We start from the raw sequence: 18,650 nt of genomic DNA on the forward strand, positions 1-18,650 counted from the left end.
AGATGGTCTGCATTTACGCATAAGGTCATTTCACTTTTAAGATCATTCCTGCGGAACAAGAAACTGGTATGGATACCAAAGAGGGACGTCATTTTTAGTCCCAATGTTAGGGGTCGTCATCGGTTCTTCTATCTACAAAAAAGGCACTTCTTTCGCCTCGCTAAGATTCCCTTAGCGGGTTGCCTTTTCGATGTCACCGATATAGGGCCCCAGGTCCTCCCTGAAGACAAAATAATACTAGGATGGAAAATGTATTGTCGACATATGGCAGGGCTTGGACACTACTAGCAGGGCGCGAAGCCCATATCACCCGACAGAGACACGATGGCAGAGCCGCCAAGTGGCCCATTAGGAAAAAAGGGAGTTATGCAAACACTTAATGCCTTACCTTATCTTTAAATGCAGCAAAGATTCTCAAATTGTTCTAAAATGTGATGAGTAGACTAAAAAAGATGCAATTTAGCACCTTTTGGTAAACAAAGTTAGCTAATAACTACATTAGAGGGCATTTTAACGTGCCACCTCGCCAGAGACTTGTTTGATTCCCCTGTCGGATAGGCAAAGTTGAGTGTGGTAGCCTGGACAGCTTGTAGACACAAACATCACTCATATTTCTCAGTCCTCACTACCAATGTCCACCAATCACCGCGGAAAAGATCCAGGCGCGGGACTGAATTCCATGCATTTCGTGATTTACAAAAAAATGTTTATAACGGGTTCATCATCTAACCCAAAAGAGCATTTATATTCATCATTCTGCTTACCCACTGTTCCCTTTAATACCAAAAAGGTGTAAATTCGGGCTATCATAGGTTGGAAATTTAGGTTCACCTTATGAAACCGCTTCAAGAAGTTTTCAGCCGAACTGCATCCTCCACCAATTGCCAATCAGGTAATGCAGCTCGCGTAGCGACTCTTTTTTGCTCACGATCTGGTATGCTAAAGGTACATGCTGTAAAGTGCCAGTAAATTCTACTCGGAAGCAGAAAGAACGCATTATCCCCAAATTCAGTTTCCGATTAGGACGGAACTCCAGATCTAGTGGAAGTGCCAAGAAGGATCATGTACCTCCTCACTTGCATGGAAATTCGGCGAATAGCACGGTTGATTGGTGGTTGTCTACCATACAGCACCGACTGCGTTGTGATGGCCGACGCGGGAGATTGACCAAGAAGATTGCTGGGGACAACGCTCAAGGGAGGGAAGCTAAGTAGTACGTTGTTTGTCTAACCCTACTTTTTGGTTACGCTGGCACTTCAGGCCCCACTTTTAAACTTCTAGGGCATACCAGTAGCCTCCAAGCCCTGCTGTGCGTCAGCAATGCATATTCTGTCCGAGTGTTACGCCTTCTTTGGTCCTCAGAAGTCTCGGGGCGCTGCAACACCACCTCCTGTCACATTGCTTGACTGGGTGGGAAGAAAGCGACTTCAAAGGAAGAGCCAACCAAAATGAGGTGGATCTTAATACAAACTTTCCCTTAAATGAGCTTGTTCTACTAAAACAAAAAAACTCACCTGTTTTTCAGGTTATTAAGTTTTATGGACTTTAATGAGAATTGGGCAGTAATATGCAATGAGCGGAATCCCCTATGCTTCCCACCTCTAATGCTCTATATCTCTTCCAGCTAAAAATACTTTTATTCCACTACTTTCACTGAGAAATTTGGTTCAAAAATGACGTTGCTACATCGCGAGACTCAAATGCCGAGTAAAAAGGGTGAGTCAAAAGCCTATGCAATAAATACTTAAATTTTCAAGAGTGACTTGAATGGAAAAAGCATTTAATGGTACTTTTTGATGGGGCAACTGGACTTGCACAGTTTAGGCATGGTAATCTATGCGTTTAGACATAATTCTTACTTCTCTATCCTCTTCCGTATCAGCAGCTTTGGAAAGGACGATTGCGCCGGCACCGTATAGACGTTCTCGGACAGATGTAAGCATTGGTTAACCACTCGAGGAAAAACACGATGCTGACTTTCACCTAGCGACATGCCATTCAGCCTTTTGCCCCCAAATAAGCACTCAGCTTTTCATGAAACAGTTAGTCTTTGATTAACGAGGTTTCCTTCACCATAAAATGCGTATTAGCAAAGAAAAGCAGGAGGGAAAATCACCTCTCCTCTAATCAGTGCAAATCAGACGAGCGAGTGAACGGAGGGGTTTTTTGTGGTTTCCTAGACCACCTTGCAGCCAAGCTGTTCCGTCGGTTGCATTCACTGCACACACTGCGTAACATCGTCTGTCCTTTGTTTTACCAAGGCTGAAGGGGTAAAATCAAAAATCACCTTCAAGCATTCCTTCATTCCCGCGCATGCCCCTTCCAACTTCTGCCAAAAGATCCAAAAAGAGTCATCAAAATGACCACCAAATATTAGAAATTCTTAAATAGATGATATGACGCACATTCCCTCAAAGTAGACAACATTGTGAGTTATTTCAAATTCCAACCAAATGATAACTGCTGCACATCACTTAAATCACGAATAAATAGGTCGAATATGGCAGGACTTTCGGGTCGAAAACGGTTTTTAACTCACGAAAAAACACTGTTTGAGTCGAAAGGTAAGCAAATGAAGGCTTCACCCTCGGGATCGCTCCGCAAAGCATTGAAACCCTCACCTCCGCCAACTAAGACACCCTGTCCACCAGCGATAGCATAGTGACCGCGTATTCCACTACAGTACCAAAAAGTCAAGAAAAACATCAAGAATGAAGAAGATTAAGGCATCCTGTCCAATGATAAATAGCTTTCAACCTAGCCATCCTGGGTAATAAAAACGATCCACCATTTGTTAATCATAGAAGCTTCTTAATTACCTTAAAAGGCAACAGAGAAGCAATGAGGGTGCGTTGAGAACAAGCAGAAATCACTTAATGCGGTCAAGTCACATGAGACTTCACCTGCCCATTCCCATCCGCGTGACATTCAACTTTCTCACCCAGTGGAATTGAGTAATGAACTCTAATAGTGGTAATCCTGAATCTTTTTGGCGGTCATCATGGGGAAATCAATTTACACACTCCTGCGTTATTTTATTAAGGATTGAAACCGTCAACCACAAAGCTACAACCCACCTTCTTTTAGACTCAATACAAACGGCGAATTAGAGGCATTCGGTGAGAAAAAATCACTCATTCGTCTCAGGACCTACATTTGACTCAGTCTGGTTTCTGTAATAGGTGGGGACTTTGTTTTGGTAAACCGCTCTATGAGATGCGCGACAGCTTTACACTGACCACTATTGACATCAAGAACAACTTCGCTTGGAGTAGTGGCAGTCTCCACAAAGCCTGTTGCACGACCGCCAACCGTGAGCACTTCACGCTCAGTAAATGCAATGGTAGTGTGGTAACTCCTTGACGCCGTGGTAGAGGTTATTTCGGTGTATACAAATGACTGGTTACTTCCAAGGTCAGCACTCACATTTCGGTCCGAAAAACCGTTAATTCTACCTAGAATGAGGAAGTAAAAAGAAAGGGAAATCCTACCACGCAAAATGTAGGCGTTACCGTGCCTACGCTGGGTACGTAGTGAGCCCTCCCGGCCGATTACGAGGGCTGCCACTTGATTCCCTTGCGTAGCCATGGGAACCAATGAGTGGCCTGAAAGACCCGAACCCTTTGGAAAGCCCTTCAGATGGGGTTCATGCAGTGCAGGGGGTAACCAACGTCCGGAATCGGTATCGAATATGTGAACACCGGCAGATCTGATTTTACCAGTCCAGCCTCCTGAAATCAAAACTAAGTAATAAAATTAAGTAGAAGAAAGCATATAACAGTCTACTAATGTTACAATGGCATCAACTAAATTAGACCACATTTTAAAAAAGAGGAAAGCACCACTTACCAACGAAACAAAGACAACCGCTAGAGCGATGGGGGATACATTGATGCTGGCTTAAAAAAGGGGAGTCGGCTGTTGTTATTTCGGTCCATTGACCAATTAAAGGTAATAATTGGATTTTGTAGAGTGAGTTTATGCAAGCTTGAGATTTCCCAGACGCACCAGAGATCCCCCCATGAATGAAGAGGTAGTCACCTATTATTGCACCTGTAAATATATCCCCAAATAGACTGCATTAGTCCTAATATGGGAATAATGCATAATAATGATAGCGATTAGTAGTATAAATGTGAAAGACTAATTCCAAAAAACGTGATTGTGCTTACAAATTAGCGGCTCAAATAGCAACTGCAAAGTCAGACGGAAAAAAAGTAAACTGAAGCATTTAATGATTTTCCAAATGCTAGGTAAAGAAAAGCAGAAAGGCTAAAAAAGAGCATTTTTTATGAGAAGGAATAGGCAATAGATTCATTTGCAGTGGCTTAATGATTACGAATCCTACTTATGATTTTAGATATGGATGGAAAATCACGACATACCTAACCGTATTGGCGAAATTAAGCACATAACTCAGAAAGACAAAATACACTAGAAACTGAGAAATAGCAAACCAAAACCTAACCAGCCACGAAAAAACCTTGTCAGTCCTTTAATTACTCAAGAAAAAGACTATTAAAAATCAACAAAATGAATTTTTGGGTAAAAATAGATTCGAATGCCAAATACGCTTGCTACTGAAAAGCACGTTTTAGTTTGTACACAGTCGAACTTTTGCGAACCGAGCTCGATTAAAATTCATTCTTAGGAAACCTTCTCAGCGGTTTGGCATTCTGCAACATTTACCCGAATGATACGCTACAGCAGGTCCCACATCCGTGCTGACAACTTCCCAACGAATAACTTCTGACCAACTATTTGCGCATTAGCGAAAATATTAGATACAGTACTCGTAAATGACGCCATTATCTGTTCCCATCTGCGGTTTCAGGGAGAGGGTTACAACTCTAATCAAGGCCGTCTATCTATCCTGAGCCCAATGACCACAGTTCGAATTGCGCATGGCGTCGAGTGAGCACTGAAACGAAAACAAAAACTTAACTAACAAGTCTTTTTTTCTAAAAGAGATATTATTATAGTACAAGTTTACAGAATTTCGGCTGCTTTTTTCATCTAGTTTCCTCAGTGCAACTAACACTTCACTTTTCTTATTTTGCAAAGTACATTCTATAATAGCAACGAAAGTTATATTAAGTAAGGTTAACCATTAGAAATTTTGCAATTTTAAAGGCAAAGCATTAACGCACCTAAAACATGCGCTTTTAGGGAAATTCTCATCATTAGTTAAAATATTTTTCGATTATTTCCTGTTTAAAAATTTACCTGATCGTCTCTATTCCTATTCGTATTTGACGCCTTCTTTTCGTGTAGAATATTAGGTCAATAGCAAAAAACGTAGGAGATTTCAGTGGCAGATATGAACCGTTACAAATGACCACATGACCCAATGCCAAATTGCGGTGGTTCATTGAGTGTGACTAAAACTTCGTGTTAAATATAATCCTCCTACCTTAAGGTTTCGGAGATACAATTTGTCCCATTAAACTTGTCAACAAATATTGACCTCAAATAATTATTTTTAATTTTTAGTGGACGATTAATTCCTTTCTGACCTTAAAAAGCTTCACTCAATATTTGTACATTTTAAATTATTCAAATAGCACTTAGGTCGTTCAAGTAATATCTGTCTCATGATTATGTCATTCAAGTTAGTCGAAGCTTAAAGAAGAATTAAAGATAGTAATTGCAGCGTCCCGAGACTCCCTGAAGACGAAAGAAGACACAATACTCTGGCAGAATATATATTCAGCACGGAGAAGGTGTCTGGGCTACTGGCATGGCCCAGAGGGCCAGCCCACCCGGTGAGGTACAAGGGGGCTAATTCAAAGTCCAAAAGTAGCGCCTCACCAGAACCGAGGGATAAGCCACTATCGTATTACATATATATATTTAGCATAGAGGTTTTTGGGCTGTTGGCATGTCCCGAAGGGCAACCCACCCAGCGAGGTACGAGAAGGCTAACTCAAAGTACAAAGTGGCGCCTCACTAATACCGAGGGTTAAACCACCATCTTGTTACAGTAATAATACACGCTTTACAGAAATTTTTGGCACATTTGCATATTTGCTGGAATTCCTCCATTTTAATCTCTTTCTTAAAAAAGACTCGAGGGGAGGTGTGTAAATGAGACGTAATTTAAAACTAGGTGGTTTTTTAAAGATCCTTATGAGGATAGCATTTTATGCAGACACCGGCGACCCATATTACAGGTTTGGTGGATGAGTCAACCATCCGATGCTTGCTTGGTGAGTCTGTGGGATGCATAATAGGATTAACCAATTCGGTGATATTCGTAAAGAAAAATAGATTATTTTAGGTGATAGAGCTTGTGCATGAATAACAGAAACAGAAATAGGCTCACTCTTCATACACTTTCTTAATCCTACCGTTCAGGTGGAATTGATTGCCTGCAGTTGTCACTCATGCTCCCTCTTTAGCCAATCTGGTGCCGATGCCACAGCACTCAAGGTCACAGCGCGAGGGCTAATAAATGGGTGGTGCGGGAGGGGCGAATTGAGGATTGACAGAGGAACACCATGAAGACCCTCGATGTCGTCTGTTCTGATACTTCCTCGGGATGTTACTCGGACAACACGGACTGTGGTTCCTGCACAGAAAGTATGACTTTTAATTCCCCCACCTCCACTCATTTCATTCATCTTACCGGTTTAAATCACCTTAAAAGCTTTTTAAATCAAACTAGACAATGATGGGAATGAAAGCCCTCTTAAAAGTTCGTTTAGATCATTTAAACGAAGAGCTGCAGTACTAACATTTAGTTCTTTTGACTTAAGCACCAAGTTTAGCTCCCATTTGGTCCTTATTTTCCAGTTTTCGCCTGCACAAAACCCATAAAACATGGCATATGCGCAATTTTTAATGAATAATGCTTCTCTGTTAAAGTACTCAAAAGGCAGAATCCCAACGAATAGCTTACGGAGTTTATCCCCATTTCTCTTGTTAAAATGAGCATGAGTTTGCGTTTGTAGCGCTGTAGATTCCTTTTCTAACAGTATTCACCTCATACATAGTACGCAAATAAACCAACACTTTTTACAGAGTATAAAAAAGTGAACCATCGTCACAAAACAATAATGATGTCTTTTATTTTCCGACTCCGATGCGACTGATTTTATAATGCATTAAGACCATTTAAAAGGGTATTTGATTGGCCCATATTCCGGGGTGCTCTGAGGTTGACAGTAATGTTCTTCCATTGTTTCAGTGTAATGAGACACCAATTTTTCTAGTCTGAATTATCCAAGCTGGTAAGCTGTTCACGTTAATATAATTTGGTCCTGGTTCGGTATCGTTCCGTGGACGAAGCGACGATACCGTGTACTTGCATGCCGAAAGACATTTTAGGCAAGTGGCAGGCCAATTAGTAAGAAGTATCGGGCGGTTGAGGGCATTTGTTGTGCCCTAACTTAAAGTCCATACAATGCTAGAGCATATTTACAGGATTTAGTGTTAAAATGGGTAACTGAAATCCAAATTATTGAGCCACATGGTCTTTTTGGAACATGGGTTATTTGAAATTTTGGGGAGAATTCTGCGTATAAATGCTGAGCACTTCCCTTCTTTAACTTCGCAACCGTCGAAGGAAAGAAACACGCCTTGTAAACAATAAGTATTCCGATATTCAAATAACCTAAAGGTGTTTTAGCTGTTCTTCAAAAGCATGCGTAAATAAAGCTGCTCAACAATTGGGTACATGAAAGCGCTTCAATTATGAATGGCGCGTACTATATTAGAGGTCTTCTTAGAGTGGGAATTTTCTCCTTATGTTATCCAACAAAAGTTGCAATTTGTTGATATGTTTTTTTCCGAATGTTCGTCCATCAAATTAGGGTTTAGCACCTACCCTCCACGTAATAAACAGCAAGATAGAAGGTTAAGATGGGAGATAAAAATTAATTGATTGCTAATTCACAAAGGTGTTGGGGATTTGTCGACTCGTTGTTTAAAAAGCGGATTCAAATCCGTATTTTGCTACAAAGATTAATGATGCGGGTGATGTAACACTTGATGTTTTATGGCCTTGGTGAATCGTGAAAGGACCTATTTCGAGCCATAAAACTATAAACTTGGCATTACAATGTTTATTTAGTGTTTATTGAGCGGTAAATCAAACTACAAATAACTTTTATGAGTTTGGGAAAGAATTTGGGTACTGATCTTACAGGGACATCTCCAATTTGAATTGCCTTATCTTTCTGCGAATAGGTCCAATTTTAAGTAAGTCTTTAGACTTATTTGCCGTATAATTTACGGATATTATTCATAGATTAAAAAAAATCCAAAAAGTTGGAAGAACTATTAGGATGGAGCGTCTACTTTTGATTAGGCAGCCATTTTAAGAATATTTTACTCGCTTTCGTTGAGGTATGACCGACATCTGTCCGGCATGTATGTCGAAGGCAGCGAATAGGAGAATCAGATTGAAGTACTACGAGCCGATAAGGCTGTGGACATGTCACAAGAACTGCACCGAGCCTGGCATTCAGTTGGTGGACCCGCGGGGACCCTGCTGCTCACGTATTTGCCGGGGGAGAATGAGGTGCGTTACCTCTCTCTTTGCCACTATTTCCTTCCCTGATTCGATCAACCCGTTTTGGTAGAACTGATCTAGGTTCCAGGCTGCAGAAATTTCAGTTTCCTACCTCAAAATATTGAAAATTGTATTATATTCACCGCCTTCTTTCTGTTTTTAAATTATGTCGCTCTGAGAATTCCTTGAAGACGAAAGATGGCTTAATACTTTGGCAGAGTATGTTTTGCCGACGTACAGTGGGGCTTGAGGCTAATGACATGCCCCGAAAGCCAGGCCGACCATCAATGGCAAAATGGCGGAGCCCTCGTAATTGGTCCGTCACTAAAGTTGAGAGTTAAACAAACGATTTAAGCGCTCCGCCGTAGAGCTAAAATCGAGGACAAAGGTTGTCCCACTCCTCTAGTCCTCGAACTCCACTGTCAGCGATTTCAAAGGTAGATTTGAGGTAGCTTTTTACCCAAGAGTGATGTAGAATAAGATTTTCATCAATTCCTCTTGGTTAAGATTTCTACTTATCATGTTATTTCAAAAACCTAGTCTTGACTCCTTGCAAATGCGATCTGATGCATTTTGAAATGTATGTCTTAAGTAACCTTTTTTCCGGAACTACCATTCTTTTGCAGTAATTTATTTATTTAATAGACATTAAAAATCCAAACGCTTTTTGACGGTGTAGATATATTTTGCCTGGTTTTGAGGTTCCTTTCATTTGCCTATATTCGTGCCCTCCCTCACCCTCCCTCATCTTCCACCCTGTCAGGATGACCTTGGGATCAGAATCTAGAAAGGATGGCCAGATGGTGCTAGGTTTTTGTTGGTTTTTTGCCTAGAAAACCTGGTTCTATGTGACATATTTTAAGTCGTTCAAGGACACACCTGGTTTCATCACAGAAGTGTTAGGACACAGTGGCGAACTTCAATAACCGTTGCCATGGTAACGATTGTGACCTTCTGGCCGTTTGTTCAACTCTTCGTTTTGGTTTCGCAAGCAGTTAAGGCTCCACCACCAAGCGGTGCAAGTAGTCACCCTCTCTCTTCCATCCCCTCTGGAAGACTTGAGACATGGTACTACAACCATAAATACACCTAGTGATGCAGTTTGGGAAAAGAACTTTTGTTACACTTTATTTTTCACATCAGCTCTTCTCTTTTGTGGTTTCGAATTCAATGTCGCCTTATCTGTCAGAGTAGACCTATTTTTGATGAAGGAGGTGAATTCGCTTAGACTCTCCTTTTTGTTTTACTCTGCACTCAACAAAGCGGTCGCTTTGATCTCAACAGGCTGTACCTCCACCCTGAGGCATTGCTTTCGGGCCGTGATAACAACCTCTCGGCTCTACTGTTCGTTAGTAAGTCGTATGTTCCCTCATGCTACTTTGGTTTATCGGCACTTCTTAAAAGACTTGGGGCGCTACAAAAGCCCTGTAAGCGCAGCCTTATCTATATCCATTCTTTGAGAACCTTTAGCCTCGTTCAACAGATTGACCAAGTTAATAAGGAATTTTGGATTTCTCATGCACCCGATGGCATCGCAGATTTCTCTCTTAATCCGACTTTACTTTGACATTATTCGTAGCTTTTACTTGTTGAGGGAAATTAGTGCGGCACCCCTAGACATACCTAAAAACGAAAGAAAACATAATACTCGGGTGGAAGACGTTCTGTTGACGCGCGGAAGGCCTGGGGGGCTACCGACATGGTCCGGAGGCCAGGCCGCTCAGCAGAAGTACAATTTACTGTCAGGCACAATTAAAAATCCCAAATCACAATCCCTAAGTAAAGAAGGCCTTATTCCTTCCCTGTTGCGATTCATCCAGAACGTGGCATCCCCAGGTGACTTTTCTTAGTGAAGTACTTCTCCCTCTTCAGTTCGTGCAGCTCTAGAAGCTGGCGGCCACACGCCCAAATGTATGGCATTCAGTTGACCTCACCGGAACCCTTTGTGGTGGAGTACCCACGCAACTCACCGATTCATGCAGTAATGCCAAGAAGTGTGTCACCCAAATCACCGATCTATCGCCGAAGCCCACCAATAATTCGTCGATCACCCTCTCCGGGTTGCCGTCGAAGTAGTCCGCATTTCATGCGCCGCTCCTCATCGCAGAGACGTCATTCCTCTCACTCCTTGCATCGGTCCATGTCGAGTGAGAGAAAACTGCGCCATAAACACATCCATCGTAGACCCTACCGTTCAAGGTCGTTTGCAGATTACGCCTTCGAGGAAGAAGAGGTGGTTGGACACGGTGGTGGAAGGTGCGTAGAAAGGACTTCAGAATGACCATTTAGCTAAGCCGGTTAAAAATTTTGGTTCTTTTCAGATATATCTACGTGAACCCGGACTACATAAGGCGTTACCATGGGCGTCGTGGGATGAATGAGAGTTTTACATCGTCGGGAAGTGCTGAACAACCGCACTACCATCGAGATGAAGTTTTTAGTAGTAGTGACTACTGAAGAAATAATAAAGCGATCTTCAAATCCCTAGCTAGGATATTAATTAGTTCATTCATCTTTATATTCGTCTCCATCTTCTTCCGCGCTAGCTTAAATTTTATTTTCGTTTCACCTCAAACCCGTGACTCCACAACCACGTAGGGTTGTGGTGCAGATAGAATCACGCGCGCCCTCCAATACAACAGTTTACCAGCCCCCATCTTACCTTTCGACTTTTCTTTCATATGACGATTTTTCTCTTCGAAGTAAACACACTATCATTCGCTTGGGTACTTTGACTTTTTTTAATTCTGTGCTTAAAGCGAGACCGTGGGCGTGACCAGTTTGGAGTAGTCGCATACAACGAAAATGCAGTCTCTCTCTTTCTCTCTCAACTTTTAAAAAGGAAAAATTGATTTCGATGAACTAAACCAATCTTTCAGGGTACTGAAGTAGAAGGAGGGAGATCGGGTGGAGGGTGGTGGGGTTTTTAAATGATCCAAGCGAAATCATTTGCTAATTAACTGGGCCGCTGATTGACAAGCTCTTGAATACATACAAACCGCTGTGATAGAAGAGTGCAGAAATAAAGTCAGAGATGTGTAAAATAATTTTCTCAGGTGAAATCTTTTGGAGATGCTACCAATTTATGAGAAAAATTTGGAAAATTGTTACATAGGATATAGAAAAGGCTGTAGGAGGATTTGTTGATGGAAAAGTATAAACGATGAATAGCATTTGCACAGTGGAAAGAATGCACGATTTTTGGCAAATTTTCCCATAAATTTTTGAAGCAGAGTTTTCGGTGAGGTAGATTCTAATTCCAAAATCATATTTGTTAATCCAGGAAAACGTGACGATAGCATCATATCGCCTAGCTTACAGGGGAACGGGCGACTAGTAGTAGAGACAAAGTGAACAGGACGTCAGGATACTCGGGTGGTAGTCCACTTGCGAGTCGTGAAAGTCTTGAGAAGCGAAGTACGCAGCTAAACAAGTATTTATGAATTTCTCGTACTTCCTTGTGTGCAGGGCATCGTCCTAAGCGTTTCCAGTGGCACAAAGTCCATTAGGCGATAGATCTGCCTGGTAAAAAGCTTGACTTGTAAGGTTCACCCTGAGGTCAATTGGTTTTTGGGTGAGTAGAATTAAAACCTTTTCTCCTCCCTGATTTGTTGCCATTTCCATGCTTTGCTGTTAAAGCAGCTTCTTGGGTTTTCAAATTCACCCCGTAACAAAACAGGGTATTTTGGAGCGCTAAAATTGGGGTGCAATGTTTTGTCTTTCTGTGAGTCGCCGGAAGGTACAGTCAATGCCTGATGAAACTTTTAGTTTAATCTTTCTCATTAAACTTACATTTTTAATGTTACAGAGTGGTATTACTTAAAACCGTCATAAATTCGCCAAATAATAGGGTTTTGAAGCCTATGAAAAAGGTGTACCTACAACAGAAAGATGATCTAGGAGGACGTTGGCATGGCTTATGTGTATAGGGTATCGTGGGATAGACACAGCATTAAAATTATGCTTACTTATTGTACAAAATACAATCTAACTCCAAAAGAAGAGCTTTAGCCCCCCCAACTTTGGATTTTCAGGACTCAAACCATAATTGCCCTCATTTTACGCTATGCACATTAAAAGTGCTACTATTTACAATTTAGTAGAACCTTTTTTTGATTAGGGCCGGAAGACCCTTTCATAAGGTGACAAAAATTTATAACATATTGCTGGTGAACTTATTTTAAAAAACAAACATGGAAACCGGTGACTGACACTGATTAAAAACATAGACTAAATTATTTGATTCGGGATTTAGAGTTTCTCTTTATTGTAATTTGAGTAGAAATTGGGGATGGAACGGATTAAAAGCAGAGCTTAAAAAGTATGGTTAATTCAGCTTTTGATTACCCAAGATCCTTGAGTCTCGGCGGATTAAGTCTCTGCAGCCTCAGCTCTTTTCTACGGCGATAATACATTTTTCGCTGTGACTTCTTACGACTTTAAGGAAATCACTTGATGCTTAAAAGTTATAGGTGTAAAACAGCATTTAACACTGTCATCTACATTATCAAAAATAAATGCATATCATTACCGTCCGTTCATCGTTTTGCTCCACCTGCTTCTCAGTCCGTCTTGGCATCTAAGCTAAGCAGCATACACTTCCGTGGTACAAATCATGAGATCTAAGAAATTGCCGATTTTTACGTGCTTAGGCTGGTTATTTTCACATAGTAATTAGATCTCAACATAAAATGCCCTTTCTAAAGCAAGGAGACAGTGATTATGGCAAGAGAAATTTCCTCATGAACCGAAGGGGAACTCAAGGAACTTCTGCTGTATTTTGTAATTTTCACCTAGACAGTGAGTCAAGGTAAAGGTAAGAGCCCTGAGCCAATTCCAGGCCAACCATCGATGAACAAAGAGGGCTTTTGTTAGCAATTTAGAATACTTCAAAATATTTTGGAATGAAGAGACAAATCATAGAAAAAGGTGACCCTGAGCCTCGTTTAATCACTAAAATACGTAAATGGTGTCTCATTTTACGAGTTTTATTTGCACTTACTAATGTTTAACAAAAAATTGTCATATTTTGCAACACACCACTCGGCTGTGATGTTGGACTTCGCATACACCACGTATTTGCCGATAAATGTTTTAGAAGTACATTTAGGATCCAACAGCCATAACTTCTGCAGCCTCAGTGTATTGCGGGACTAAGTGGAACACAAATTTTTTAACAGATAATGAGCTCGATTTACATGAGTAAAGGGATTGACAAGTAAAGATTTGAATGCTACCTTAAAAATAATGGTCCAGCACATGTTACATGACCTTACACTTAATATCAATAGACTCATACAAATTCTATTCGGCCAAGAGTCATCTTATCACAGTCTTCATTACTTTCAGTTCATAATCCGTCTAGGTGTAAGAGGAATTCGATGGCAAATAAATCCACACAGAAGGAATTTCGTGACTTCGTACATTTGGTAAAATTATTATTTTTATAATAAAACGTAAGCAGCAACGCTAAGAAATGTTGACCCTCGTATAGAAACTACTGAAAAACCTTTTCAAATTAAACTCTTTAATTGAACTGCTCCCGTTTAATGCAGCGGAACAAGTGGAAAAACGTTAGTTTTCGAAAAAAGGAATCGTTATTAAATTTAGATCTGAAGGATAACCAAAAAATTCCAGGGATTTAATAATTAAACATATCTCCCGCGAAACTATCAAATGGACGAAATGATGCTCGATTGACTTTACTACGGAAAAAATAAGCAAGGGATTATTGCTATTATACAGCATAAAAAACGAGGAGTCAATGTAACCTTAATCCTTTTCTTCGTGCTAGGTGAACAAGGTAAATGACTTACCAAAAGTGTTTTTTCCTGATTTGGCGGAAAAGCTGTGTTCTCTGTAAGTGCCATGGACTTTCGGACGATAGGAAGTCACTAGTAAAGTGAAATGATGAATTAAAAACAGGACTATTGAAAAATTATGAAGAAAGTGTTACGCATGGCAAATTTCTTACATTTCTTCAGTGGCTTAAAACTGCAATGACATTGAAATCCAGTTCGTTTCTATGCTTCCTTGAAAAGAGCCCGGCGTGTAGGCCTAATGGAAAACAAATTGCAAAAGCCATTCAGCAAGCAATTTTCTCAGAAATATTTGAAACGAATCCTTGCTTCAAGGTTGGCTGAAATGAAGTTAAATGGTCTAGATCTTCACACTAAACTCAATGGCCAATGTTGCATTGTGAATAGCCCGGCTGTACTGTAGCGCCCTGAGACTTCCCTGAGGCCAGAAGAAGACACAATACTTGGGCAGAATATATATATTCGACATAGAGAATGTACTAAGGCTACTGGCATGGCAATGTTGCTGACAAGTGACTTCCTCAAACAGGACATTCCATTTAAATTGGGCTGCAAGACACATGCTTCATAGGCGCACGACTAGCTTGCATATCGAGCTTACCGTAGGCAAGTCACTTAAAAATGTGCAGCACCCTTAAAAACACGCGGAGGCGCACCACTAATTGGCTGCGCAATCGCTACCGCCATGCGGAGAATTCCGGATCAGCGATCTTGGTTTGAAGTGTATGTAAAATCACTCGGTTATATGGCATGGCAAACAATAAGTGCTCTAAACACACGGCTGAAGTGCGTCTAATCCGGTTGTACACAAAGTTGCTAATGCCCTCTCAGTCTACCATCGCGACAATTTCATATTTTATTATCAATAATTGCGTTGCTGCATTTTTGGCAGGATGCATGCGAATTGCTTGTTAACAATGGCTTCGAACCGAAAATTCACACGACGCAATCTATCGCAGTGTTTAAGTCTGCCTTAGACCGGCAAATGCATTTCTCGCCAGACTGTGTTAGTTGTCGCCCCAGCTGCGTGTTACGCTGCTCAATGGTCTCTAATTATTCATAAGGATATTTCTTACAGATAAAATTAAAGACTGCGGGACCGTTCTTTATTGAAATGCGCATTAAGGCTATTAATTTACTGCGGAAAAAAGCATGAAATTTGAGGAATGTCGACAACTTTCGTAGATTAATATCTTACAATTCGGGTTTTTGAAAAGCTCCGCTTGACTCGTACCTCTCACAAGTTCTAGTTCTGTGAATAACGTGAAAGTCTGTTGTGAGTTGTCAGTTGTTTGACCGCCTCGAAAGCCCACTGTACCTGTAAAGCACCACCAAAAGAGGCATTTAATGCTTTATTAAGGTTATTTGAAACCTTTTACGAACAACAATGCATAAAATGAGGAAAGTCGTTTTGAAAGCAAATGCTACTCAAATGGAAAGCATTTATAAATGTCTTCCAAGTGTTGGGACTGCATATTCAATTCGTATTCTCCTCATTTTTATCAAGCCTGTGATAATCTGGATATAATAAATAAAGAAACGTGTTTTACTTTCCCATCCTGGGAGATAAATGACAATAATGTATATTATCTTTAAAATACTATTAAATGAAGATGAGGTGATGCCAAGTAACTTCAATGACAAGTTGAGGGTTCGCGTAGAAAGCGCGCTTTTCAGTGCGCGAGAAAATAGACGTAGCCTCCCAAGGCTTTCCTAAGGACTAGGTAAAACACAATACTAGGGCAGAATATGTATTACTGATGTACAGAAGGGTTGGAAGGCGGCTACTGGCATGACCCAGAGGCCAAACTGCCCATCAAAGGTTCAATAATGGCGCACCCAAGTGACACTTTACCAAAACTGAGTGTTGAAAACGAGTAACAAGTGGCATATACTTCACGAATGAGCCGCTTGCAGACTTGCATGATAATTAAAGCACAAACAATTGAAAACGGAGAAAAATGATGAGTATTAAAACTTTTCACAGCAGATATCCCTTCCGTTTAAGGCGAAAGTGGTAGTTGATGAAATGGGGGATAGGTGTTAAATAATGCGCCTAGGCTTAACTGAGAAAATTAGGGCTATCTTACTATTTTCTTACACATTCTACCTTTCTGGCAAGGACTTTTTTTTATACAGTTCGAGGTAATGTCATGTTTTCTGCGAGTGAGTGCTTCACTTATGCAAAATTTCCGCGTGTGAAAAGGTGGTAGCAAACATTGGAATGCTATTTATTATATGTACAAGTGCACAAAACCTCGGCCTCAAGAGTAATAAATTAACACAAAACCTATCCACATTCACCATACTGTTACCTTTTGGATCATGGCAATGACAAAGGAGGGATTTCCCAAAGTGGGCGAATTTAAGGGTAGAACCCGAGACTTTTTGAAAGAGAAAAGAAGACACAATACTCGGGCAGGTTATGTATTACCGACCCGCAGATGAGCTAAGAGGCTGCTGCCACAGCTCACCAGCCGGGTCGCTTGGTAAAGGAACAATGGCGGTGCCCTAGGAGAACTAATACGAAGATCAGCGTTCAAAAACAGGGATTGTAATAAAATTAATGACCAGACAATAGATTGCTGGTGACAAACAGTGAAAAAGGTGTTTTGGTAACTCAGTGACTTCAGTCGCACGATCCCGGTTAGTGTTACACCATTTAGCTTTTATTAGTAGTAAAATATCGTTTAAAGCCCTAGTTTGTGTAGCGCTGAGCAAACTCCGACAACGAAGCAGTTAAAGATGTGCCCAAAATCATCGCAATCTACTAGTATATCCTTTTACTGTTAAAACATTGTACATTTAATTTAACAGCGGTTCAATGATAATGTATGAATGTGGCTAAGATTTATTCACTCAATATAAGTCAGTCCTTCTAAGTGATTTTTACTGAAACTAAAATAATATTCAGATAAAATATCCCCTTTAAACCAGCAGCCTACCAATTGACTAAATTGCATTAAAAATAAACGTCCACTTGCCAATCATGAACTACTGTTTTTCTTGTCTCATGAAAGTTTTGGCAAACATTGATATTTTAAGACAGTTCTGAGCATGCAACTGCACTTGCTATCAGTGTGACCTGGACATTACCCACGTAAATATTTACTAAGTATGGGATATACAGTGTTTAGGTTAAGGCAATTCAGTCCCATTAAAAGCAAATTCCCACGAGGTTACTAACAACAGACGTTTACTGCCCTTCCACACTTCACTTAACTTTAACAAGTGCTCTTTAAAAGTGCGCCTTATGTATGCAAATGATTAGGTTTATTTTCCATTTGAAATAACAATTTTGAAAAAGGACAGGGTCATCATACAGTAAATTGTCCTTATTTTTAAAAAAACAAGGCAAACTCTTACGTGGTTTCTTATTACTCAGTAATTGAAAGAAAAACGCAGTCACACGAATTGAAGGCACAGCTCGTCACTACACTACGTCCTCAGGAGTATTCAGATGGTGAGTTAAGGAAAACGAAAAAATTGCATTCAACTTCACTTAAAATCAGCTTTTATCGTCTTGGACACTAAAAATCAGCTAGATAACTTGCATCAAAATGATTGTACTAATAGTGGTTCAACAGCATCAACAAAGTAAAAAAATGGTATGTTTTTTACAATTCCCTAGTTGTTTTTTTTTGTGACAGCTAAACATTTCAAAGAAAGTGGTCACGTATCTAGTAATTTGTAAAGGTTACCCAACTGCCTAAATATTAAAAGTCAGTATAACCAAGCAACCGTCCGGCTACTTTTGCACGAAATCAAAAGTGCAGTCTATTCATCAGGTAATAACAACACAAATATGTCATGCAAAGAAAAAGGATTTACAAAAGAAAGATAAGAGAACACGCGTCAAATATTCCCCCATCTGTACGGTAATATATCCCAATATGACTGGACGCCATAAGGATAACAAAGACCGATGCAACACGGAAGTGGTGTACAAGAACAGCAATTGCAGTTTACGGGAGGATATTTAGGTTCAGTCTGATAGCCTGCTTCCACTAATATCGGCGAGCCAGAACGCTCTTCCCTGACAAACGTTTCATCTTGTAAGCAAATACCAGTAGGTGGATCGTAATAACGTTCGATGAAATGTTTAAAAGGAGGCCTCGAGTAAGTAGCACAATAGCTGCGAGGCAGAACCGGTAAATGTTGCGACTTTGAGCGCGACATGATGTGACAGGAAGGGAACACAAATTTGAAAAGGCTGAACTGTTGGGTTGTGGGTGAGGAGACTTATGGGTTAGGTTAAACAAATGCATAACCTAATAAAGAAAACAAAAAAATCCACTAACTTTAATCAATAAATT

At 40.4% G+C, this 18,650-nt stretch overlaps 2 protein-coding genes across 2 annotated transcripts; one reads left to right on the top strand and one right to left on the bottom strand. All coding sequences in view use genetic code 11, as the record gives it.

The window, feature by feature from the left end:
• Positions 1-2,123: 2,123 nt before the first annotated feature.
• On the bottom strand, positions 2,124-4,822 carry EGR_06626 (Kelch domain-containing protein 9; the record flags this gene model as incomplete). Its single annotated transcript, XM_024495875.1, has 6 exons — positions 2,124-2,262; positions 2,540-2,677; positions 3,155-3,455; positions 3,492-3,731; positions 3,850-4,053; positions 4,789-4,822. The coding sequence occupies 6 exons, from the start codon at positions 4,820-4,822 to the stop codon at positions 2,124-2,126; spliced, it is 1,056 nt and encodes a 351-aa protein (XP_024349733.1).
• Positions 4,823-6,500: 1,678 nt separating this feature from the next.
• On the top strand, positions 6,501-10,972 carry EGR_06627 (hypothetical protein; the record flags this gene model as incomplete). The annotated part of the gene is made up of 4 exons (XM_024495876.1): positions 6,501-6,582; positions 8,350-8,524; positions 10,388-10,771; positions 10,837-10,972. 4 exons carry the CDS (start codon positions 6,501-6,503, stop codon positions 10,970-10,972), a joined length of 777 nt encoding a protein of 258 aa, XP_024349734.1.
• Between the last annotated feature and the right edge of the window lie 7,678 nt (positions 10,973-18,650).

Source organism: Echinococcus granulosus, assembly GCF_000524195.1.
Source record: "Echinococcus granulosus chromosome Unknown EG_S00060, whole genome shotgun sequence".
In the NCBI taxonomy this organism is placed as follows: Eukaryota; Metazoa; Platyhelminthes; class Cestoda; order Cyclophyllidea; family Taeniidae; genus Echinococcus; species Echinococcus granulosus.